This window comes from Plectropomus leopardus, chromosome 9 (genome assembly GCF_026936395.1).
Source record: "Plectropomus leopardus strain MGB_pleo_1.0 chromosome 9, ASM2693639v1, whole genome shotgun sequence".
NCBI lineage: Eukaryota > Metazoa > Chordata > Actinopteri > Perciformes > Serranidae > Plectropomus > Plectropomus leopardus.
Window position 1 is genome coordinate 3525001 of NC_142184.1, and position 25446 is coordinate 3550446.

Below are 25446 nucleotides of genomic sequence, written 5' to 3' on the forward strand. Positions count from 1 at the left end.
AAAAGTGTTAATTGTGTTTTCAGATGTTTTCTGGACCGTCTAAATTCACCGGAGTAAGATGTAAATTCTCTTCACGCGTGCAGTTTGTATTAACAGTGTTTTTTCTCTTTCTGTATCTGTTGTGATCTCACTCTGTAGCTTTAAACTTTTATCGACTTACTGGTAAACAGCCCAACATGACCTGCTGAAATGTTTTTCTCACTAATGTAACTGCTGCAACTCTTCTCTCCTTCACGTACAAGTCAGGAGGAATCAGGGGTCTGTAGCTGCGATTCACTGGGATTAGATTTTGGTTTACAATTTAATAAATGCAGATTTGCTCAGTCTGCACATGCAACAAAGGTAAGCCATGAATGGGACTTGAACCAGCAACCTTCCTGATCCCAACAGGCAGCATAAAAAGGGTCTTTTTCAGCGGTGACAGTGAGCCAATCCTGTAAAGCTTTGGCCTAAAAGATAAAAAATGAGCTGAAACTCACCGTAAAGTTCAAGTCTCTTTAGTTTCATCACTACCCAGAGACAGCTTTCACATTGTCATATTGTTTTTTTTTACATTTTCATGTTATTATAAAAGATCAATTATGGCATTTTTAAAGATAATACTGCTCTGAAATATAGAAAAACGGCACTAATATTTTAATTTAGAAGCCCTGCTTTGAGCAGGATAATCCACTTGGACCCCTGCAGTCAAATATAACACTTTACTGAATTGTTGCTAATCAGTTTTGGATTTTGTGTTATTGTTTTGCAAAACACTTTTGTTGAAATTAGTGCTGCTAAACTCAATTTCAGAAAAATACTCATTTTATAATATCCTAATATTGATTTCAGGCATCACTCCTCGTCATGCATTATTTCTGCCCAGCATTTCATTTACACTTACGTTAATACTTTCTATTCACGCTTTTTTTTTTTTCATAGAGTCAGAATTTTGTGTTAATATACAATTTAATTTTATAAAGCTTTAATTTCCTCCTTGTGTTTTGTCCAGGTGCAGGCGCTAACAGACCCCTGATTCTTTCTCATTTACGTAGTTTTATATAAATAAATACCCTGGATCAGAGGTAGAGCTCTGTGTTGTCTCATATTATCTCAATCTGAACTGTACGTGTTTTCATTTTCTGTTTTTATGCCCAAAGGGCAGAGATTTAAAAATGAAAAAATGATAAAGTAACTTATTTCTTTGGTTTATACTCAATTAAAATAATTAATTCTAAAAGTCTCAACATGAAGGAATTATTTCGGTCATTTTGTAATGAAAACACAAGGCCCTGCCAATGTGATAACAGCTCTGTGTCATTTCCTCTTTAATCGAGAAAAAGGCATTATGGGAGATGTATTTCTGTGTGAATGAAGTCCAGTGGACATCAAATCTGGGTTGATTTGCTGTTTAAAAGGAGCTCACTTGATTGTTTTTGACACATTAAGGTAGATCACATTGATCCAAAACACACAAGTTTTTTTGAAATATGGTTTATTTTAATGCAAAGCCTCTGTGTACTTTATCTTTCTCCTTCTCAACCCAAATCTTTCTGTTGTCCAAAAATTTTCAGGCTATTTTGGATAACATTTCCCCCATTAGTCCTCTAACAATATACACATTTTACTTCATATTTTAGTTTTTTTTAAGTCTTGTTTTCAATTGACCCAGCTCTGATTGACCCTCAGGAAATAAGTTACAACAAAACGTACGTGTTTGTAACTTTTCTAACAACTCTTTGTTGCTTTGTTCACTGTAACTCAGATCTGCAGTTTTCATGTTTTGGACTTTTCTCCAAACTAGTTCATCAAACTAACTTTCTTTCACCTTTGTGCCTTCGATTATAGAGACATTTGTTGTTTTTGAATGTTTAGTCGCTGATTGATGCAAATTTTATTGATTTTTGTGTTCACTTTAGGGCTGGGCGATATGGAGAAAATCAAACATTATGATATTTTGACCTTGATATCGATATTGTGGAAATATAGTATTGTTTACTATTGGTGCTTTGACAAAATATTTACATAATAGCATTTTCGATAATCATCAGTAATGTGGATATAATGACAACATGTGTAAAGACAAATAAAACATTTAGAAGAGTCTAGTAAGTTTAGAAAATGACATCACTTTTATTATAATGCAGCCTTTAAAACCAGGAAAAGACAACATTTATGATTTAAATTCCAAAATCAAAAAGACGATATCTAGTCTCTATCACGATATCGATATGATATCGATATATTGCCCAGCCCTGCTTGACTTGTACCATCTGTTTATGTGTGTGTGTGTGTGTGTGTGTGTGTTTGTGTGTGTTACCAGGTCCCGTGGAACCTCGAGGTGGATTTGTGTTGGCACACTTTGGTCTGCGGAGCTTCAGACGAGTGTGAACCAGAGTGGTGCAATTCTGAAGATCCTCTCTTCATCCTCTACACCAGCGGCTCAACGGGCAAACCTAAGGTAGTGTAAACACACACACACACACACACACACACACACACACACACACACACACATAATGATGTTCTGCCCACATGAACACAGATACACTGTGTTTAGATGGAGATAATTGAATTTTGATGCAAACAGTCAGAAAATGTTGGTGTCCGTGGCTGGAGCCATTATGTGTTTTGAGTTTTCTGTACATACATATTTACTGAGATACGTACAAACCACGTTTTTGAAAGTGAAATCTTAAGAACACCTTGAGGAAGTTTTTCCTTTCTTTTTAAATTTTTTTTATTGACCATAACAGTACACAATTTGCAATAACAAGAGATAGGGCAGATGTGCAATGCTCACCCTGCTTTTTCAAATTTGGCACAAATGTCGACTTTAAATCAACTGATTAGAGTTTGGTGGTCAAAGTCGCTGTGACCTCACAAAACATTAAAAATGAAAAAATTTCACAAAAAACTATAATAGAATATAATGATAAAGTGATGACATTTTCTATCCAAAAGGCAGTGGGAGATGACGTACCTAAAAGCCACATTTGAGCAAAAGTACACATATCTTAAAGTCACCTATTAGAATATCACCTGAGTAAAGTCTAAAAATATTTGATATTTACTGTACTTGATTATCAAAAGTAATTTTAGGAAATTATGTGTAATTAGGTATTGAAAGTAAATGTACAAGTAAATGCTGATAATAAAAAACGAGCAGCCAGTATTTCGAGGATTTTGAAGTTTATTATTTTGTTAAAAAATCCAGTTTTTCCTTCCCTATTTTGTAGTTGGTAACTAACTGGGGTGAACCTCACTGAAGTAATACTGTACATTTCATTTAGGAAATGTAGTGAAGTAAAAGTTTACAGAAAACCAGCCCCAAATCATCATCAGGACAGAAATGTAATGCTGGAGTATTTTTTACCTCCAACAACAAAGTCAAAAGGAATTCTGTCATTTTATTTCTTATCTGCAACTTGGCAAGATTGTTTGGGTTTTTTTGTCTCTTTAAATTTACAATTTTTTAATCATCAGACATGTTTCAGTGTGAACCAGCGCTCCTCTCTCCTCTCGTCTGCAGGGAGTCCTCCACACAGTCAGCGGCTACATGCTCTACACTGCCACCACCTTCAAACTGGTGTTCGACCACCAGCCCGACGACATCTACTGGTGCACGGCGGACATCGGCTGGATCACCGGACACTCCTACATCACCTACGGCCCGCTGGCTAACGGGGCCACCAGCATCCTGGTGAGTGCCGGCTGAGGGATGACGGGACAACTCAGATAATGTGTTTTCAGTCAGTGACACGATCCCAGTTCCACGCACCAGTACAAAGTCTGAAATGTGATGCTCAAATCTGTTTTCTTCACTTTTTTATGTTTAGTTTTTATATTTCCTGTCTGTTTGTGTGTGTTTTTCAGTTTGAGGGCCTGCCGACGTACCCGGATGTGAGCCGTATGTGGGAGATTGTGGACAAATATCACGTGACCAAATTCTACACGGCTCCGACCGCCATCAGGCTGCTGATGAAGTACGGCAAGGAGCCGGTGCAGAAGTGAGTCGTCTCTGACCATCACACACTGACTTTATATGATACTAGTCTTTATTGTTTCTGTGTGTTTAATGCAGAAATTAAACATCAAAATGCATTTTTAACAACTTTATTTATAGAGCACATTTTGAGACGAGCAGTGGTTTTTATTCATCCATAAAGCTTTAAAAAAAGATGCTTTTTCAAAGCTAAATTTCATCCCTTTTTATCTTTAAACTCACATAATCTTGATGCTCAGATGCTGGCTGAGAGTGACCTGTGATGTCAAAGTCATATAATTAATAATATATAAAAAACCGAACATAAATAAGTTTGACGAAAAGATTAATGATTAAAAAAAATTAATGAAATAAAAAAATAATCTTTTTAATCGTGTTTGTGGTAAATCACCTCGTCTCTGCAGGTACAAGCGAGAGTCTCTGAAGATTTTGGGGACGGTGGGAGAGCCCATCAACCCTGAGGCGTGGCAGTGGTACTACACCGTGGTGGGAGAGAAGAGATGTCCGATTGTCGACACGTTCTGGCAGACAGAAACTGTGAGTGGTTACAGTCTCAGATATCCACTGAGGGGGAGACGATTTATTTGATTCATTTCCTCATGGACGAGAGGACGACAGTCCTGAATCTTTTAATCTTGTCTCAGCAAATTCAAATGTATAACATTTAATCTGCCTCCCCCTGCTGGAAAAATGGCGTATTGTACGTATAAAAAAGACGCTCCTAAGCGGACGTTTTCTGGCCTTTCAGGGTGGACATGTGTTGACTCCTCTGCCTGCAGCCACACCCATGAAACCCGGCTCTGCGGTGAGTAAATATTCAAAAATAAAACACACTGATAATATATTTAGCGCTTCTTTTTTTTTATCTGCAATGCTTCAAATTTATAATGCTCAATACATACATTAGACAGTTTCAAACTAAGAAATTTAAACTTTGAAAGGGATTTGAATGAATACATGACAAAAACGTGATAACATTTTAACATATTTGGAGCTAATGCCGTTATTAAAAAGTGAAAATGAAGACTTAAGCAATAAACGCTACATTAAGCTGCTTTTAAAGGCGTTCAGGGTTTCTATTACTCCTTTTTTACCTCATTTTGCATTTTTAAAAACTGCATAAAAGATGAGACTGGTGAGGTTAGAAATCTAAAAATCCAAACAAAACCCTTTGACTCTTTAAACACAAATGATTGAATTTTGATAATACGATTACAGTACAATCAATCCACATTTTCTATAGGAAAGATGAATAAAAACATACTGAAATTTGTCATCCTTTCTTTTCCTTTTCTTGCAGACGTTCCCGTTTTTCGGAGTGGTGCCGGCCATCCTGAATGAGTCTGGAGAAGAGCTGGAGGGGCCGAGCGACGGATACCTGGTGAGAATCATAATCAAATAATCGAAACTGTTGTTTCTGTTTTTGACTCATCGCGTGTGTTGATCGCTTTCTGCTTCCTCCAAACAGGTGTTCAAACAGCCGTGGCCGGGTGTGATGCGGACGGTGTACGGAAACCACCCGAGGTTTGAAACCACCTACTTCAAGAAGTTTCCTGGATACTATGTTACAGGAGACGGTGAGAGACCAAAAACACTGGATGAGCTTTTTATTTTACTGTTATCTTTCTTCTTTTGTTTTGATCTGTTTTCTACTTTTTTAAAATGTTTCTGGTGTTCACACACTAAAATATGACTCACTGTCACAGAACTGGGGTATAATACACAGAGAAAGAGATATAACAGTGCTTACAAAACATTCCTCAGAATATTTAAATCATTATATGAAAAAAAATGCCCAATTAAATAATATGGCCTAAAACTAAAATATACTAATTGTCCCTGGATCATAAAGGGATTACAAATTGCCTCCAAAAAGAAAAATACACTTTATGGAGATTTCATAAGACAGAGAACTAAAGAGGCGGAAAATTATTATAGAAAAACTATAAAAATAAGTGAACTGAAATTATACGGACAAAAAGAAATAATATTATAAGAAAATACTAGATGAGACCAAAAAACAATATTAAAGTATTATGGAGTAAATTAAATAATATTTTAAGATATATCTCTAGTAAAACAAGTTATCCCAAATATTTTATTGATAAGGATAATGAAAATTAGAATATGAATTACGTGGCTAATACCTTCTATCAGGTATTTGTAAATATTGGACTTGACCGAGAAGGAAAATATGTTAACCAAGTCATCATGCGTTTGACCATTTCTTTTGCTTTATTTTCATTGTCTGTAAATACACATTTTTGGTCTATCTGCTTCTTTGTATAGTGATTTCTATATTTCCTTTTTTTACATGTTGGAAATAAATTAAATTTTATTTTCTTTAATTTTATATTTTTTATGCTTTATTCAGTTTGTGTGCACAAGTATCAGCCTCTACCTATTTTCTACCCTTTTTATTTTATAGTTGTTTTTTTCATAAATAAATTCCCACCTATTTATTTGTTCACTCTATTTTATTTATTTATCTTTTTATTTTATTTCTTTCTTTATTTATCTATTAATTTATTTTCCTTTTTTACATGTTCATTTAGTTGTTTGTTTTGTATTTTTACATTCAAACAAACCAATAAAAAGAAAATTACAAATAAATATATATATTTTTAAATGTACAGGGTGCCGCAGAGACAAGGACGGCTACTACTGGATAACAGGGAGGATAGACGACATGCTGAATGTCTCCGGTAAGACAATGACCTAAATGGATGACTCGACTTCTTTCTTCTTTTCCACTTATTCAAAGTTTCAGTCCAAAAACAGAACAAACATTTACCAGGAGTAAGATCCAATAATGGATCGCACAGCTTCTTAGAGAACATGAACAGAGAAAAAGCTGTGACGAAGCCTCGCGATTTAAATACTTCGACCCGTTAACCGCCTCCGTTTTTCCCGCTCTTTTGCCTCCAGGTCACTTACTGAGCACCGCCGAGGTGGAGTCGGCTCTGGTGGAGCACGAAGCCGTCGCCGAGGCTGCTGTGGTGGGACGACCTCATCCTGTCAAAGGAGAGAGCCTCTACTGCTTCGTAACGCTCACTGACGGAGTGACGTTCAACAAAACGCTGGAGGCAGAACTCAAACGGCAAGGTCTGTATAAACGGCTTTGGGAAAGCTGCATTTAAATGTGTTTTTGTTCAGGGAGTAAGAGTGTCCACTGAAATTTCTAAATTATTTCTGCTGAAGATTTTATAGTTGTCTCTGAGATATATTCTGTTAAAGCATTTTTCTTTCTGCACGACATTATTTATCTTTGATGTTCACAGTGCGGGAGAAGATCGGTGCCATCGCAACACCAGACTACATCCAGAATGCTCCGGGGCTCCCCAAGACTCGATCTGGTAAAGTGACCAAATGAAAAAAAAAATCAATAATTGAGACTCCCTTCTGCGCTGTGATATGTCTGGTGGATGTAATTTGGTAGAAGGAAAATAGTTCCTTCATGACAAAGCTCACAACAAGGTCTGTGGATTATCATGATTTCAGGACAGAGACATTACTTTTGAGTTTTTTAAATGTATTTTTTGGCACTCACACCAAAACAACCTAGAGTGGTTTCTAACACTACAGATAAGAGGGAAAATATGTATTTAATTTTGGGGTGAACTGTCCCTTTAGGTAAAAGTAGAACTCCACAGTATAAAAGTCCCCCATGGTACAGAAGTATTATCAGCAAAATGTACTTAAAGTATCAAAAATAAAACACATTAGAGGCGCCCAGTAGCTCAGTTGGCAGAGTGGACGTCCCATGAACAGATGCTTTGTCCGTGCTGCAGCGTCCGCAGGTTCGATTCCAAACTTGGCCCTTTGCTGCATGTTATCCCCTTCATGCTTAAACTGTCCTATTTAACTAATAAAGGCAAAAAAGCCCCCAAAATAATCTGAAAAACAACAACGACAAAAAAACAAGAGTATGCAGAGTAGCGCCTTTCAGTATGTTATAATTTTATAGAATATTATAATTTCAAAAAGATATATAGATATAGATATAGCTATATAATGACTAACGAATGTAGAACCAGTTTTAGTTTCTGTGTTTACTATTGGGTAAACTACTTGTATAGTACTGCATCATATCATAATTATTTCATGTTTTTTTATGTAAATGTAACTTTAGTGCAAGTAAATGTAGTGGAGTAAAAACTACTACAATATTTCCTCTGAATTATGTAGTAGTGTTGCAGAAACTGTAAACAACAAAACACAAGCATATCAAAATTCTAATTAAGTACACGTAGTTGAGTAAATGTACTTAAATTCCACAGCTGCTTAAAAGTGTACATGCGTTATTTTAAACGTACCATCATCACCTCCGCCCTCGGCAGGTAAGATCATGCGACGGGTGCTCCGCAAAATTGCCTGTGACGAGCGAGACCTGGGCGACATCTCCACGCTGGCCGACTCCTCGGTGGTCGAGCAGCTCTTCCAGAACAGATGCTGCACCGGCGTGTGACGGCCCCCGGGATCCTCACAGGGAGGCTCCGACTGCAGCCGCACGCCAGCGGCCACCAACCCAACCAGGGAAGAAGAAGAGGAAGAAGAAGAAGAAGAAGGAGGAGAAATCCCATGAACTTGGTCTTGTCCAACAAACAACCTTTAGCTCCTGATGAGTACGACCGGTGTGCACTAAAATGACCCCGCTGTCCTTTAACGTAAGAAAAATCAGCAGCAGGCAGAGACATAACGTCTGTCTGGTTTCCCACTTCTGTAAAAGTAGAAATAAGTCAAACGGCAACGAAGGAAACGCAAGAATGAATACGTCGATTGGTCTGTCGGTTTAAATGTTTTCCGCAGCCTGACAGAGTTGCTGCTGCTTTTAAAAACAAGGCGGTGGTGTGTTTGAGAGAAGCCAGAGGTTGTTTCTGTGAAAGACCGACCTGCAGTCCAGCTGCGTGGAAGAGGCAGAACAGGCTAACCTTTTGTTTTAACCTCATGTTTCAGCCAATAATACGCAGCGATATCTGCAACTAACTGCTCCGTAAAAACAGTACCTGTGTCGTACTGTTGCACCACAGAGAGTTTTTGTTTCCCACCGTGGAATCAGGCTGACGTGAAGTGCTACCTGTAACTGCCTTTAGTTAAAACAGCCGAATGTCTCCTCCCCTCGCTCGCTGCCATAGTACTCTTATGTACACTGATGATTAGCTAAGTCTGGGAACGCTCAATATTTCTACCAGTTTTAATTTCTATTGTCATTTTCTAAAAAAGAAATTTAAAAAAAGTAGATTTGTGTAATTTTCTTTGTTTTTATTCTCCTAATTTTTGACATAGGATTTGTTGGGTTTGTCTGTTAGTGTGTCTGCACGCTTTTATGTTCTTCTTTGTGTTTAATTTGCAGAGAAGTGATCGGCCCCCCTTTTTTTTTGTTCAGTCTGGTGGAAACTGGGAAAGTGTGTTCAGCGTCATGTAGCTCAGGAGCTCCTCTCACAAAAGCCCCAAACCAGCTGCAGGTCTGATACTCAAAAGGGAACACAAAACAAAAAAAAACCTTTCTAATTTAGTCTTGTCATGTTAGGTAGTGTCATGTTTCCAGACTGAGAATGAGATAACATGGATGTGAATAACCAGTTTATGAGGCTCATCCAGGTTATGATTATTTTCGGGATGTGGCGTTCACACAGGTTTCTTTCAGAGTACTCCAGCTAGTATAATCGGGTTTCTCATAAACGGAATATGGTGTTTACATGCTCAAACGCATAAAAGGGATAATCCAAAAACCTGATCGTAAATGGGTTATTCATGTCCATGTAAACACACGCGATGTTTCATTATAAGTTCAGATTTTACCGATTTCTCTGATGAAAACAAGGTACCAGAGTCAATCCTAAATGGCTGTAATTATGTGAACGAAAATTTAAATTTGGTTAGTCTGAGCATGATAGGGTTCGGTTTTAAAAATAATACAGAGTGAAGTCCAAAGTCAAGAGTAAGAAATTTGTGTCTTTTTTTCACTGCTTTGTTTTTTTGTGTTCCTGTTGACAAGAATACATCAGAGTATTTAAAGCTTGCTTAGGCAGAAATCTGGAAAAGGCTAAAAAATGTGAAAATATACCTTCCTCAGGCAGTTCTCTGTCCTGAGGCTCTCGCACGGGACAACTGTTGGTGAAATTTAGTGTTTTAATGGGATTAAGTTGACAATAATGAAAGTATTATTTGACTTCTCCATCCTTTTTCGTTTTTTCGAATAACATTTCTGTCAGTCTGTGGGTCAAAAAACAGGGATTTCCAATCGAAAGACTTAATCTTGAACTTCTTTCATCCCGTGCTAAGCAAGTTTTCATTCACAGCATAAATCTGAGTCAAATCCATCATTCTGAGCTAATTTGGGGCTTTTAAGGTTTCTATAGTAGACGACGTCTGTAATTGTGAGAATGACTGATATTGTGCGCTTTGAACCAGAAACAGGACCTCACAGAGATTTAATCAGATTGATTTTTTTTAATGTTTTTGAATTTGTTGCTGATTGTGTCTCAATGTGCCAACCTCAGTAACAGTGGAGCTGGATGTATAGAGCAGATAATTGTATCTAATGTGGAGGGAAAAAAAGTGCAGCTGCTTATTTGATTTAGAAGCTTTTTATTTTTGTTTGTATTATAACTCGGGTGAAGGAAAGACAATTTTGATGTTTGTATTTTTTTTTGTTTTTCTCTCTGTTCATCCTCAGTTTGTGTTGTTTTCATTTCTCTGTTTGTATCGACGTTGTATGCAATGACAGTAAACGGACATGACTACTGCCTCTCACCCTCCGTCACCGGCTGGTCCTTTAAAACTGAGTATTTGTGTGTTTTTGCAGAGTATTTGGGAACAAAATCATGTTTTTTGACATCAGATTTTATGGGTCTTCAGAGCTGCTTTTCATTCTTCATTTTTTGATAATTTTGACTGTGTTCATGCATATGGCCTGCATTTGGGTGAGATTGTGTATTTTTTTTAATCTTGAGGTTTCCAGCTCAGCTCCTACAATAAGTCTCAAATACTCTGTGAAAACCAAATTGACACATTCAGACTGTTACGTGCACAAATTGCACCATTGAAACCCATTCAAACTGCCATTTTTGATCCAACAGCCATCAAAGCATAAAAATGTGCATCACATTATTTCTAGGTGTCATTCTAGGCTTTTGTTTTGTAATTTCTAATTCCAAATGTGTACTACTTTTACTACTCTGCTTTTAGTATACTGAAAGTAAGTCTTTTTTGTGTTTTTTTTCATGTAAAAACTGGAATCATGACAAAAACCTGCCATTCAAAGGGTTAAAATTCTGAAAATGAGTGAATATTTTATAGTTATGATTAGGACTGATGTTAAAAAATTAATGGAAGTTGAAAATAATATCTAACATATTAAAATAATTTTTAATATTTTTTTGTTTTATTTTAAAAAGAGCTTTTTTGGGCAGAGATATACGAGTGTGAGTGATATTAAAGCGGGCCCTAAGGGAGCTGAGCTGGATCATGAAGACGTTTTAGGTAAGACCTCATACATGGACTTATTTCCAAATACAAATGTTTTTCCTCCTTAAAGGTCCGATGTGTGTAATGATCACACATATGTGCTCAATGTACACTCAACACAACTGATGCCCACCTCCACCGATAAAACATTTCTAGGAAGAAATGACCACATTATTCCCATTTCTCTGCTGCAGTATTCCAATATTCATGTCCATATGCATAGTTTGCAATCTTGATATACAGTATGCAACACAAATCACAATACACCTCCTACTTGTTGCCCTATTTTTCACCAAGAAAACAAAACTACCAACCTGAAAATAAAGGAAATAAAGCAGCATACCACACTGGTTGTGAGAAAGATCGCTTTTTTGGTTGAAAATCCCCAGTTTCTTTTGTAGTATCCTGATCTGAAAAGCAGTGATGTCTCAGAAGCCATTGCAAAGCTTGCCTGAAATGCATCCAAACCCACATCACACTTAAAAAAAAAAAAAAAAATTCTCTTCTTCCTCTCACTTTTCTTCGTGTTTTCTTCTTTTTTCCATCTTTATTTTCAATTTATTTGTTACTTTAAAAAATTGTATTCTCGCCTTTAAGGAAGCATTCACTTAAGAAAAAAAATCGCATCACTTTTTTTTTTTAAATTAATGAGATTATCTCAGTATTCAGAGAAAAGTTTTCCTGCAGAAAAATCTGCTTTTGTTTTTCTGAATGAACGAGATCATCATCTTGATTAAAAAAGATTTTTTTATTTTATTTTTTATTGTAAAATTTGAATAACATCACATTTTTACATCTAGAACTACAGTAAAAACTGGCAGGTTATATCTTCAAATACATTGGTGAAAGTGTAAAAATACTTACTGTATAATGTATACAGTAAGTATAATAATACTGTACCACCTGCAGTCAAAATTTTGATAAGTAAAATTTAAAAAGTATTCAGTATTATTATATATACCTAAAGTAGAAATACTCATTTTGCAGCATTGCCTACTTTGGAATGGTATGACAAAAAAAACAAACAAACATATTTTCTGCATAAATGTAATGGAGTAAAAGTATAAAGCAGTAGAAAATACTGGAAATACTTGAGTAAAGTAACTCAAATTGTACTTGAATACAGTAGCGTACTTGACTATAGTTATTTACCAACACAGAATATGAATAGAAAAATCCAGGAATATGTGCTCTAAATCTTTAATGCTAAATAAATTAACTAAACACCGCGGCCGCCACGTAGCAGCACTGAGCACAGAAGAAGAAGAGGAAGAAGGAGAAAATAGATCCATGGAGGACGCAGAAGTCATGCGCCATTTTGGCTCTGACATCGGCGGTTAGCAGAGCTGCTTGTTAGTTTCCTACCGTCAGTTGGGAGTTAAATAGTGTTTTTACAGACACACGCCGCTGTAACATCGGCGTGAATTTACTTAATATGTTGCCGAAAAGTTTAGTGGCATTATTTTTTTTAAGTTTGTGTCACATATTTGACAATTTCATTGTCAAAACTCGCACCAGCGGCTAGCTTCACTGAGCTAAGAATTAAGCTAACGTGAGTGTCTGACTGTTAGCTAACGGTAGTCAGTCAAAGTCAGCAGCAGGAAAAAAGCAACAGTAATTTCGGGGATTAATACAAGTTTCACCGTCAACATTAGAGACTGTGGTTAGGACAAAGCTGTTTTTTTTTTTGCTAAAACCGCTCAGACAGCAGAGTGACAGGAAGAAGACGCAGGTGTTGGGGGTTTCTACAGGTAAGTGCACAAAAATGGCCACGATGTAGCAGTTTGTGGCCGTTAATTAGCAACAGGTTTAACACAGCTAATATCTCTGCAGATGCCAAATTATGGAGAGCTAACATGGACCCTGAGACAGCGGTTCATTTACTGGATACTGTGACCGGAGGTTCTCCAGAACAACTATCATGGCCACCTCTGTGAGTTGAACAGACTTTGAGGACTTAACCCCTTTGAAACCTTCACAAATTCATTTCTGTCAATAATATGGGAGGAAGGCGATAAGGAAATTAACCAGAGATGACTTGAAAAATAGTAAAACGTTTCAAGAAAAAAAGCGCAAAAAAGGAATGTCAAAAAACAAAACAAAAACAAAGAAATGACCTGAATTAACGGTGCTAAAAATAAAAATACTTTCCATATATAATTCTAAAAATCATAAACATAATTTCTGGTCATGCCCCCTTAAAAATGTGTTTTCTAATATTTCTCTCTCCTTTTTAAACGTTACTTTTCAGGTTGTTTTGTTGTTGATTATTGTCATGAGAATTGCAGATTGCCTTTTCCCATGTTTAGAAGAGAATTAAACCTTTTTGCTGAGGTTTTAAAGGTTAAAATACCCGTGTAAAGGCATCTGAATTCAGAATCATGAAAAACTCTCATCTATAGGCTAGACCTGTATTTACACTTTTTCTCATTTGCTTGAACACATTTGTCCATTTACGAGTAACATTCTCAAAACAGTTTTTTTAAAATCCCTTTTCAGATCTTCTGTTAAAATACTGTAACCAAAGGAGAAAGTTTCCTTACAATACTGTTTTATACATGCACGATGCAGTATTTGTTAATTAAAATTTGCTTAAACACATTTGTCCATTCAAAAGTTCCGTTTTCAAAACAGTTCACACACATCTAATCTGAAAGTCCCTGGCTGAAATGACACATTTCATATGCAAAATGCTCTAACAGTCACAAAACATTAAAAACAAGCTAGAAAAGCAAATGATTGAATCAGTCAAAATGATGTGGTCAAATTAATATGCTTTCAATTAATCATAACACAGTGGACACCAAAAACAATATACAGATGTAGGTATGACTTGATTCAATTAAATGCCTGTGCTATTTGCTGATCATTTATAGTATATGCCCCAAAATGCAAGGAAGCAGGAGTTACAGCATGGGGTGTTTTTTTTTCTCCATATATGATTTTACAGGAGAAAAGACATCTTGCTTCACTTTGTATCTGCAATTTATTTTCAAATCATTTCTGAGATGCCGCGATGAAATGCAGTAATAGAGGAGAACGTTTTCGTCTTTTATTTTATGACTTAAATTATTCATCTGTGCGTGACTGTGGACTCTTTGATTCATGCATGTGAATAGAAACACAAGGGTGTCATCCTTTCCAGACAGAAGGACTGATTGCTGATTTAGGAGTTGTGCAAGGGAGTTTCACGCAGGTGCATTGGAGATTTACAATTATGCAAGTAATTTCTGTCAGCTGTGAACAGAAATTTGTTGAACACAGTTAATCCAGTAGATTTGTTTTTTTTCTCCTGTGAGATCAGTGTAAACTGTTTGGAAAAAGGATGTGAAAAATGTGTGAAACCATTGAAAAAGAATCGTGCTAATAAGGTGATTATGAAGACAGGGTGAATCCTAGTTTAATTTAACATGTCTTAGCAATCAAGAAAAACTGTAACAAACACAGCTGCTCTCTGCACCTGCATTTCTTTATTCCTTTTTCAAGATGCCCTGTTGAAATACTTCAAAAAGGAGAATGTTTTCTTTTTTTCTTTTTAATACTTTAAGTCATGCAGTAATTTGCATGTGCCTTTATCCTCTTTTAATAATGCTTGCAGAAAGCAACATGGAGAAGAGTTTCACATAGGTGCTTTAGAGATCCCTTAATCAGCTGCGAATGGCTGTCTTCCATTTGTTTTGGATCTTTCTGTCAGATGTGTGTTAAATGTTTTGAAAAAGGGTATAAAAATGTGTAAAACCAGTCAGAAAGTATCAACACAGACTTGTGACCTGTGATAAGGGGGTCTGTGATAAGGTGCTGATGAAGATCAAGTGGATCCTAGTTTAATTTTAGCAATCAATAAAACTAACTGCAATGAAAAAGGCGACGGGCAATTTACTAGTGTGTGGCCATCAGTCAGCAACAGGATTAACACAGTATTTCTACAGATCCTGAACTTTGGAGTGCTATCATGGACGCTGAATTGGCATCCCTCCCAGACCCCTGAGTGAGCTGTTTATTTGCTGGATTATGTGACTGGAGGTGCTAAAAAATATCATGACGCCAGGGGCCGTCCTGGTCAGCTCGACGGTTTGAGGACTTCATCATAAACTCCAGAAAGAAGCTCATCAAAAGGTAGGACGTGTACGTAATTATTTGTGCAGTATGAGGCTTGTTCTGTGGCTGGATTTGTGTTAATTTGGACATCTATTAGGCCTGGTTTCTCTGCTTGAGATGGGCACACGTTCATTTCTGTAGTTGACAGTGTTTTCACTTCACACGTCACATCTTTTATTCCGTCTGGTTTGTTTGTGACAATTTAGTGTCAGTTTAGAGGTCACTTTAGGCTGTTGTATTTGATTAGTTAACATCAGTGAATTAGTGTAAATTACATGAGCATGGGGTGATTGTCGCCACAGCTCTCTGCAACGCTGTGGATTTCTATGCGCTCTGTTGGCAAGTAGATGTTGCTGTTATGCTGTGCAGCACATAATGATGCTTGTCGGGGTTGTATTAAGCAGCTGTGGATGGATTTTGTGTTGTAAAAACCACCAGTAGGCTACTTGAGGTTGAGTCTGTTTGGTGAAGCAGTGGTTCTTGAAACAATACTGTTGTTTCGTTTGTTTGATTGTGAATCAAATTAGGTAAGATTAAGCTTCACATTTCTGCACCAGTAATGTGTGCTTGTTTTTTTAACTAAACACTGTATTTCTATGTATAAAAATATAAGAGGTTATGGCTTCACACATCTATAGTGCAGTTTATTTTACTGCAGTGGCATAAGGCAGTAGAGAGGGGCCCTTGAGCATGCCGGTTACTTGCTGTAAAGGGATGAGTTCTTGCCTGGCTTGCAGATATGCACAGCTTGTCAGTTTTGACAGATTTGCTCCTTAAGTAGCTACTGTATATTGTATGGCCTTGTCACATGATGAAATATAGAGCTGACATTGGACTACAGTTTATGTAGAAAGAGCATGTAATTTTATTATAGATTGCTACTGACTATTTTGCCAAAAAAGTGAAAACCATGATGAAAATGGAATTTCCTTTTTAAATACATATGTAGAAAATTGCAGTGTTTTTGTTTTCAAGTTCGCCTTTGAACACAGGCATATTTCTGAACTGGAAATCTGAATCACTTGCAAGGGCCCTTTGTCCGTCCAAAACATTGTTGCAGGGCTCGCTTTCTCAACCACACTGCCTGCACTGTATATATTTACGCCTCTGGCGTACAGTTAATCTGTAGTAAATGCCATGAATCTGCTAGATGCATGTAAAGCCACAATTTGTGGTACGTAGTGTTATCAGCCTTTGTGTACTTTTGTAGTTAAGCTTTAGTGATGGCCAATTATATAAAGACAGAGTAGAGCGTTGATGTTTGATTCACATTTAGTGTCAAACATATTTCCCACAGAACATTTGTTTTGGTAGATTCGTTTGAGTAAAAAGTCCAGTCCGTCTCTCTTTGGTCGTTTACTGCATTTTTGCACAAACAAAACAAACAAAATGTGTTTTCAATGAAAATTATGTTTTATATATTTCTGATCAGTTGGTTGATTACACAGTTTCAAGAGATTAATTTGGTTGAACAAAGAAGAAAATGGACAGACATCAATACAGAAAGAAAATCAAATAATGAACAGGGGAACGCCGGGCTCTCTCATGAAACACTTAGTGGCGGCGCATAGTGTCTCTCTCTCTCCCAGCACAGAAAAGTGTCGGGATGAGATTGCGTTGCTCCCTCAATGCGCAGGTGAAGCTGTGACCCGACGTGAAGCGCAAAGCCTCTCTGTCAGCTAAGCTCAGGGGTGCAAGGTGTTTGCACCGTGCGTCTTATTCCCCCCGTACCGCTGACCATAGCTTGGATTGCTGGCTGTTGATTACTGGCAAAGCTCCGGGGCCCAGATAATGGTACATGGGACAGCCCTACTCCTAACAATGGTTCTCTCGACAGAATCCTCTCCATTGTAGACATTAGGCATTTTAGTGTGAAACATTTGTAGGACAATGTTGACAATACAAAACCGTGCATAGCTTCATAAATGAGTGGAGTATTTGCTTTCAATTGTGGAAATGCGGTAATTATGATGCTGCAGCATCATAGCAACAACACTGCCAGTGTGAACACTGCGAGCAGGCAAGCCGTAGAATCTCAGCAAGGTTGCTGTCACGCGCTCCTTAGGCATGTACTGTAGCCCGGGCGTTACAGCTGATATTTGGACGGAGTTGTTGCAGACGTGTGTCGGCCACCCTTTTGTTTCTCTCTGGTAATCATCAGCTCCTTCAGCATCATTGCTGTTGTTTGGTGTTGTGAATAGAGTTAGAACCATAAGCTGCTAGCCGCTGGCTCAGACACCTTTATGGTGAGAAACATATCCAGACAACTCGTACTCTCATACTCTAATCCAACACCTCGGGAGACATGGAGGTTTTGTTTGTTCTGTAGAAAGATCCTGGCATGACATAACCAGGATGTGCAAAAGTCAAACATTATCATCATGAATAAATCCTCAGAGGTGTTTGTTCAGAGTTTTTTTTTTTTTTTTTTTTAAGATATTTTAGCTTTAATGTTAGAAAAAGAGTGTTGATTTCCCATGTCTTGTTCTCTCAATACTTAGACATCAGAATTAATTTTAAGTGGAGCAATGTAAAGAGGATAAAAAGATACATTTTATTAATATGCACTATTATGTACAAGACACAATTCAATTGGAAAAAAATCCGGGTCATTTCTTGTCATATCTTCTTCTCTTGCTCAAGCAGACAGTCATCCAATGATATGGACTGCCTTTGGTCTATTTACTCTTTACTTTACGCAAAATTTTAAACTAGGATGTTTAAAGTTAAACAGAATAATTTTAATCAAACACCCTGAGAGATTCGTTCAAGCCAGTTTTGTCTTTACCTCTGTCTTCAAAGAATCCCCCGTGTTTCAGTACTGGACATTTAACTGCAGCAATAGAGGGTAAAATACCTGTGTGTGTGTGTGTGTGTGTGTGTGTGTGTGTGTGTGTGTGTGTGTGTGTGTGTGTGTGTGTGTGTGTGGCTCCTCCTGTAGCTTAATTTGCTCTAATTTTTTGACCAGAATCAGAGACTTTGCAGTTTGAAGCAAGCAAAAATAGCCACAGACTCACTGTACAAAACAGAATGTGTGTGTCTGTAACTGGTGTGTGTTAAATTGTGTGTGGTAATTTTGCTCTCAGCCACGCTTGTTGTTGCTGTGTGTAGTGGTGTGACGCCATTAAGTCTAAATATTGCCGTTATCACAATATGAAATTCTCTTATCATGATAAAAATTATATCTGTATTATTGTGGACCATATGATATGGCACACCCCTACCCAAAAGTACTTATATATTCCAATAGCACTCTCTAAAACCAGTCCAGCTCCAAAAATCTATTTGTGGCAGCAGATCATTAGTTAAAACCTTGAGACTAGGGCTGCAGCTATCGAATATTTTAGTAATCGAGTATTCTACTGAAAATTCCATCGATTAATCGAGTAATCGGATAAAACATATTTTTGTTTAGTTAAAGCGCAATTATAAATATACATGAGACAATAAGACATTTCACCTAACAATGAACCATTGGTTTCCTTTTTTAACTACCCAGTTAGCTTTATTATGTTATTATTTTCCACCCTCATCACTCTGCAGCGCTGTGTTTTTACAGATTAAATAAAGCCTGTATGAAAGGCACGTTAGCCACGCATCGACAGTAGTCATAATTAATAGAAACCTAGCCCTCCGCAGGGCTAACGTTATGTTAGCAAGGTACAGTAACGTTAATCTCATTAATTAGCGCTACCTTAACTTAATTTTGCCTTGTCTCGGGTGACGGTCCTCCGCTCTCGGAGTAAACAGGGTGCCTTCGGTGGAGATGCTGCAGCATTGAAGACGTACTGTTGTGGTATGCAAGCGCTGTCTTACAGTGAATACACGCAGCAGTGTTCGCCTCGGTGTCCAGCTTGAAATGCTCCCACACTAGACATTTTCTGCCTTTTCTTTGTGCCTTTCGTTTTCGTCGCCTTCTTCGTCGTTACCTCTTCATCCGTGGTTAAAACCAAACCTACGGAAGCCCTAAGCGGACGTGAGACAGAGACAACCTTGTTCTCAGGTGGTGACAAAAGCTGGGTTTACATTCACACCTTTTCTCAATCTCATTGAGATCAATCTGATTGAAGATTTGGAGTTAACTTTTTAAATAGGATGTCCTCTAATACAATCTGGTGTTAACATGACGTATGAAAACGGAGCAGCTGTGTGAATGTCCAAATATTATGAATATAGCAATTTTCCAGGGCTGCCAACTCTCACATTGACCATGATGCAATTGACACTTCACACACGCTTATGCCACAAGTGAATTTTCTCTCTGTGAAAAATAAAAAACATGTAACTTCTGACAGCAGCACAGCGCTCTCTCCCCCTCCTCCCGCAGACCGGAGTACGTAAGATGCTATTGTTATGGGGCCGCCTGAGCATCTTTTCAGGAAGCTGAAGTCAAACTAATGGCTAAAATGAATATTTATTGTCCGTTCAGCACAGTATTTTTCTGTTGTTTTGATGCTCTTAATCAAGCAACAGATAAAAAAAACCAAAACTCTCCGCTGAAGTCCACCTCTGCTTGGAAGTCGCCATTTTCTGGAAGTGGAGAACAGTACGTGAAGACGGAGCAAAGGAGGAGGCAAACAAAACATTTGGATCAAAATGACACAGTGTTGTCCTCAGAGGTTTTCAGTCAAAGTGCCACCTTCTATACGGTGAAGCGTTCACATGCACTCACGCTGATGGAGGCACAGCCATTGAAGGCAATCTGCTGTTCTGTATCTTGCTTCGACATACGGACGGGAGGCCTCGTGGATCAACAGCAGATCACCTGATTGTAGGACGACGCTACCCGCTGAGCCGCAGCCACCCAAAAAAACTGTTATTTGATTTCCATTAGTATGTGCGCTTATAGGTTTAACAGCAGGTGATCCCTATTTTCTAACTTTGTTTGAAGAGCATTATACTTTTTCATGTCATCAAGTAGAAGCAAATAGATTACTCACTAATTAGAATAATTAAACATTACATTGTAATCAAAGAGAGACACGTCGCAGTGGTAGAGGTCAGATCACCCAGAGAGGGTATATAAACTGGCTTTACCTCTCAAAGACATCCTGCTACCTGCTACTGCTGCAAGTGCAACCTCACCTGATCATCACAACAAGGTAAGGCTCTCACTCCTGCTTTACATCACAGCATCAGCGGTTTGGATTTAAATCTACAGAAAAGTACATTTACATTTAGCACTCACTTCAAGGGGAAGGAAAATCTCTTTTTCATGTATACCTCTTTACAATGCCTTGCTTTTTTAAATTGTGCAGACTTTTTATTTGATCTCCCTATATCACAGAATAACTAATAATATTAGTTAGTAGTTAGTAATATAAATATAATATTGAAAAAACAATATTTTCAATTTTTAATTTTTGTAATTTTAAGTTAAGACATTTCATACTTCTCTGTGGTGAATTAGTTCATTTATGTACTTCTTTTTTACACAGATGGTATCAACTCTGAATTTCATCGCGGTCCTCTGTTTGGCCAGTGGACTGTGGATTGGAGCAAATGTAAGTAATATGAATACATTTATTTTAGAAAGATCTTTATTTTATAACAGCTAAACTTTAAATGCTGTCTCTCTGAAATCAACATCATTCTTTCAACATATTCTGTCATTTCTATATTTTTTCTTCACAATACCTGTCAATAAAAGGTAGTTTTTAGGGTGGCAACACACAATAAAATACTAAAGTCAGAGAGAGATACAAGTTCAAGTTGAGTTAAGTGCTAATAATATTTCCTTTATTTCACAGGCGGAGTATGAAGGTAAGTACTTCTCAGACTTGGGAGATGGATGGTCATAATACAGCAACTGGCACTGTGCGACTGCAGTTCAGGTTATTTATATTTTGAAAATGATTCTTTTAAAGAGTGCTTCTTGCCTGAGCAGGCAAAGACTGCTTTGTTGATTTGTAGTATTACAGATTGCATGTAGTATTATAGACTTAGACTTAGACTTAGACGACTTTATTGATCCCCGGAGGGAAATTTAGTTGTCACAGCAGCTTGGCACGTAAGACATACAGAGACATACACAGAAAAATAAGAAGAATAATAGAAGATAGAAATAAACATAAATATATAAAAAAAAGACTTCTTATCTTTTTATTACCTTCAGGCACTTGCTCACATGTTCTGTCTTACAACAATAGCTGGGAGCCCAAATTAACACAGAAACTGGATTTACTTTATATACCCATCCCCCTTCATAAGGGCCTTTAAAAGATTCATTCTTAATGCACTTTCGGTGTCAGCGATAGGGGACAAAATCCACTGTCCTCCTTCTGTGCAAACCTTTATTCCAAAGTTTGTCCAATATGAGGCTTCAACTGTCTGAATTAGACAAATCAAATGAGAATCTTTGTAACTGAAGCTGTTTTTAGTATAAAATCCTCTCTTTGTGTTGCCATGTCTCCACTGCAGCTCAACAGGAAAACACACAGAGGGAACTCTGTTCTTTTATTTTTGAAAGATGTCCAATTTGATTTGTCTCAAGATTGCTGAGCTCTCATTTTAGTTACAGATGAGCCTCGGGTTCATATCACAGGGGAGCGGGCCATGGAGTTTGCCCCCAATTTTTAATAATGTAATCACTTTACCAGAGAAAAGATTACAACAGGGTTGTGAAAAACCTGGAAAAGTCATGGAATATAGCAATATTCAGGCCTAGAAAAGTTTTGCAAAGCTAAATATACCCCTTTACAGTGTATATAATGCCCCTTTTACAGTTTCTGACTTTGATAAATGATAAATGGAAAACATGAATTGGGAAGGCATGGTTTCTTTAACCCCCCCCCCCAAAATTTAATAAAGATTAAATGAAAATGGCTTTAAATGAAAACGCTTTAAAAGAAAAGAAAAGAAACCTTTGCTTTCTTTAAAAAACAGCTGTTAAGTAAATAGAAAATATGTAAAATAAGTCCTCCCCCCAGTGCTTTAGAGATTATTTGATATGCCTCCCCCTATTTGCACCCTCTCCCTTAAATAACAAACAGTCTCTAGGCTATTTTAAAATATTTATTTCCAATCCTGTTCAGTTTTTTTTTTTTTTGAAATATTATATTCTTTTAAAAGCTCTTATGAAGTAAAGAACCACTGCGGAATATTGATGGTCATTTTGGAGACTGTATGGTCATTAAGTTTGCCTCAAAGTAATGGACAAGTATTGGTAAAAATGTGTATAAATTCAGCAAAGGGATCAGTAATAGTCAGTGTACGTATGGCATGTGAATTTTTTATTAAGAGGCACTTGAAAAAATCTAAACTGTTCTTTTAAGTTTGAATTTGGTCACATTTTTAAACAAACATGAGGAAGATGACTGCATGACTTTTCTTATCTCATATCATAACATGTCAGCTAGAAGAATCAATCTTTGTCTTATTATTCTTCTAATCAACGACAACTGTTTTGTAGATCAGTGCTGCGACGAATGTAAGCGCTGCCCCTCAGGTTGGACTGAGTTTGACGGTCACTGTTACATGTACCAGCATGCCTCAAAGGACTGGGCTGATGCAGAGGTACTTTATGGAGCAGTATGGGTTTTAATGGTTTAACTGTATTTATTACATATGCTTTCAAGCAGCTACTTCTTACAAGAACAATTCAATAGAAGAAGCCAAACTTATTTCTATGTCCTCATTTTAGTTACAGATGTCCTCATTAACTCATTCCAGCCCATACTGTTTTCACACTTTCTCATTAGCTTGCCTGCGTTGCCAAAGGTGGGAATCTGGCATCAGTCCAAAGGCCAAACCATCACGAATTTGTCAGAAGCCTAATCCACGCAGCGACAAACAGAAATGACCAAACTTGGGTTGGAGGCTTTGACACAACAAAGGTGAGTGATTTTACAATAAACATGATGCAATACAGCAGTCGCCTGTCAGTCTGATGTTGGATATGTCCTTTTCTTAATTTGTCAATTGCATTGATAATAATCTGACAGGTGTGCTTTGGACTGCACGATGGAAACTATAATTTTTGTGATTGGACTGACCATTAAAACTTTATTTCAGGAGGGTGCCTGGATGTGGAGTGATGGTAGCTTTTTTACCTCAAAGAATTTGTGGGGTCCACATCAGCCCGACAACGCTGGCAGAAAAGAACATTGCATGGAGGTGAACTTCCACGGTATGTACCGATTTCCTGTTATATTTCTGAAAATTTTGAGATTCATTAAGAATTTACAAAATCACTCCCTGCAGTACTAATTATTACCTTTGAAACTCCAGGCAAACCCAATGATGTTCCTTGCAACCTAAAAAGACCTTTTGTCTGTGGCAAGGCCCTGTGAAGATCCCCTTCGTGTTCTGACACATCTGCCATGGTGATGTCACATCCCTTTTAATGATGTCACTTCTATTAGGGTGTCAGGCCTCGATGACATTACTGCTAGAAGATGTATTGACAGGTCCGATTCATTTTCACTTGGTTGAATAAACAGATACATCCTGCTCAACAATTTGTTTCACCTCTGTGTAAAAACTCAAAATTTCAGTGTCAATCCATTCATTTTTTTCCCTGCATATATAGTTTATATCTGCGTAAACAAAATGAAATTATAAAATGTTATACTATTGACATGACATGTTTTACAGCTACTTAAATGCCCAGACAAGTAATCCAATTATATAAGAAAAGAGATATCCAACCTACCGGTTTCTGCTGCTATAAAGAGTCAGATAAACTCCACCTCATTAACCTGCATGGTGGCTTTAGCATAAAAAGTAGCCCACAAAAGTATTTTGTCGCATTTTTACAGGTGCCAACAGTGTCCAAAATGCATTTGGCAATAGACGGGTGTTAATTTTAGACTCGTGCCAAATATCTTGGTGTTGTGATCACTGAATTTCTGGTATTACAGTGTTACTGTGTTGGGTAGGAGATGTGAGTGCATCTTTAATGAGATCAACTGCAAAAACATATACCTGCGTGATCTGAATCATAGCATTTGAAGTATTCACTGTCATCCAGTGTTTGGAGAATATTTCCTTTACCTTTTTGCCTTTTCAACACTGACAAACTTATGTACTCTGAAAAAATATTTACTTGGTAATTTTTTACTTTTCTATCTCTCACTCTCTCTCTGTCAGTGCAGTGTAAACAGTAATATTCTAAAATGCAACTTTTATTGCATCCTTTTCTCTTACATTCATCATAGCTAAAACTAAATAGTAATTGTGTGTGTGCATGCGCGAGTGCGTGTGTGAAACAATTAAGGATGAGTGCCTCCAAGTGGTCAAGTAAAAAGGAGATATAAAAAATGTTAATTTTGGTGCATGTGAGGAGACATGATAGCCACTAGAGGGCAGTGTTGATCCATGCAGATCCTACTCTGTGCGTGTGTGTGTGTGTGTGTGTGTGTGTGTGTGTGTGTGTGTGTGTGTGTGTGTGTGTGTGTGTGTGTGTGTGTGTGTGTGTGTGTGTGTGTGTGTGTGTGTGTGTGTGTGTGTGTGTGTGTGTGTGTGGTTCCTCCTGTAGCTTAATTTGCTCTAATTTTTTGACCAGAATCAGAGACTTTGCAGTTTCAAGCAAGCAAAAATAGCCACAGACTCACTGTACAAAACAGAATGTGTGTGTCTGTAACTGGTGTGTGTTAAATTTAGGTACAGTGGTTGTACACAAGTGTTTCAATGATAACTGTGTCCAGGTGTAGTCAGACTAACTACTGTAGATGGCAGTGTGTAGCTGTAGATGAGATGTGTCCATGAGTGTATGTCCGTATTCCCTAAATGGGAAGTGCTCCCTCCCTGTTTCTCCCTTTCCCATCAAAGTACAAAGGCTACATCTATACTCCACCACAAACACAGACTCTCCCTTTCCATCTTTTTTGGGGAACTGTATTCAAATGACATTAAGATACTGAATCATGTTTTGCATCTCTCTCATTTAATAG

General features: G+C 37.4%; 3 protein-coding genes across 4 annotated transcripts in view; all 3 read left to right on the plus strand.

The window, feature by feature from the left end:
- acss2 (acyl-CoA synthetase short chain family member 2) overlaps positions 1-10741 on the plus strand; it is a 30265-nt gene extending 19524 nt beyond the window's left edge. For both annotated transcript variants that reach the window (XM_042491277.2, XM_042491278.2), the window contains 11 exons: positions 2303-2440; positions 3512-3682; positions 3856-3989; positions 4390-4522; positions 4734-4790; positions 5286-5366; positions 5454-5562; positions 6622-6690; positions 6914-7090; positions 7267-7341; positions 8326-10741. In XM_042491277.2, coding sequence (XP_042347211.1) covers positions 2303-2440; positions 3512-3682; positions 3856-3989; positions 4390-4522; positions 4734-4790; positions 5286-5366; positions 5454-5562; positions 6622-6690; positions 6914-7090; positions 7267-7341; positions 8326-8453 — 1272 coding nt within the window. In that variant the 3' untranslated portion in view covers positions 8454-10741. The remainder of the gene's footprint in view (positions 1-2302; positions 2441-3511; positions 3683-3855; positions 3990-4389; positions 4523-4733; positions 4791-5285; positions 5367-5453; positions 5563-6621; positions 6691-6913; positions 7091-7266; positions 7342-8325) is intronic.
- A 1467-nt stretch (positions 10742-12208) lies between these two features.
- oprl1 (opiate receptor-like 1) overlaps positions 12209-25446 on the plus strand; it is a 227766-nt gene continuing 214528 nt past the window's right edge. Inside the window, exons 1-3 of the mRNA XM_088081709.1 lie at positions 12209-13206; positions 13289-13388; positions 15385-15571. The gene's annotated coding sequence lies outside the window, so the exon portion shown is untranslated. The remainder of the gene's footprint in view (positions 13207-13288; positions 13389-15384; positions 15572-25446) is intronic.
- LOC121946453 (galactose-specific lectin nattectin-like) lies at positions 20558-24012 on the plus strand. The gene is made up of 6 exons (XM_088081452.1): positions 20558-20655; positions 20992-21061; positions 22965-23068; positions 23254-23388; positions 23567-23681; positions 23783-24012. The coding sequence occupies exons 2-6, from the start codon at positions 20992-20994 to the stop codon at positions 23842-23844; spliced, it is 486 nt and encodes a 161-aa protein (XP_087937578.1). The 5' UTR covers positions 20558-20655; the 3' UTR covers positions 23845-24012.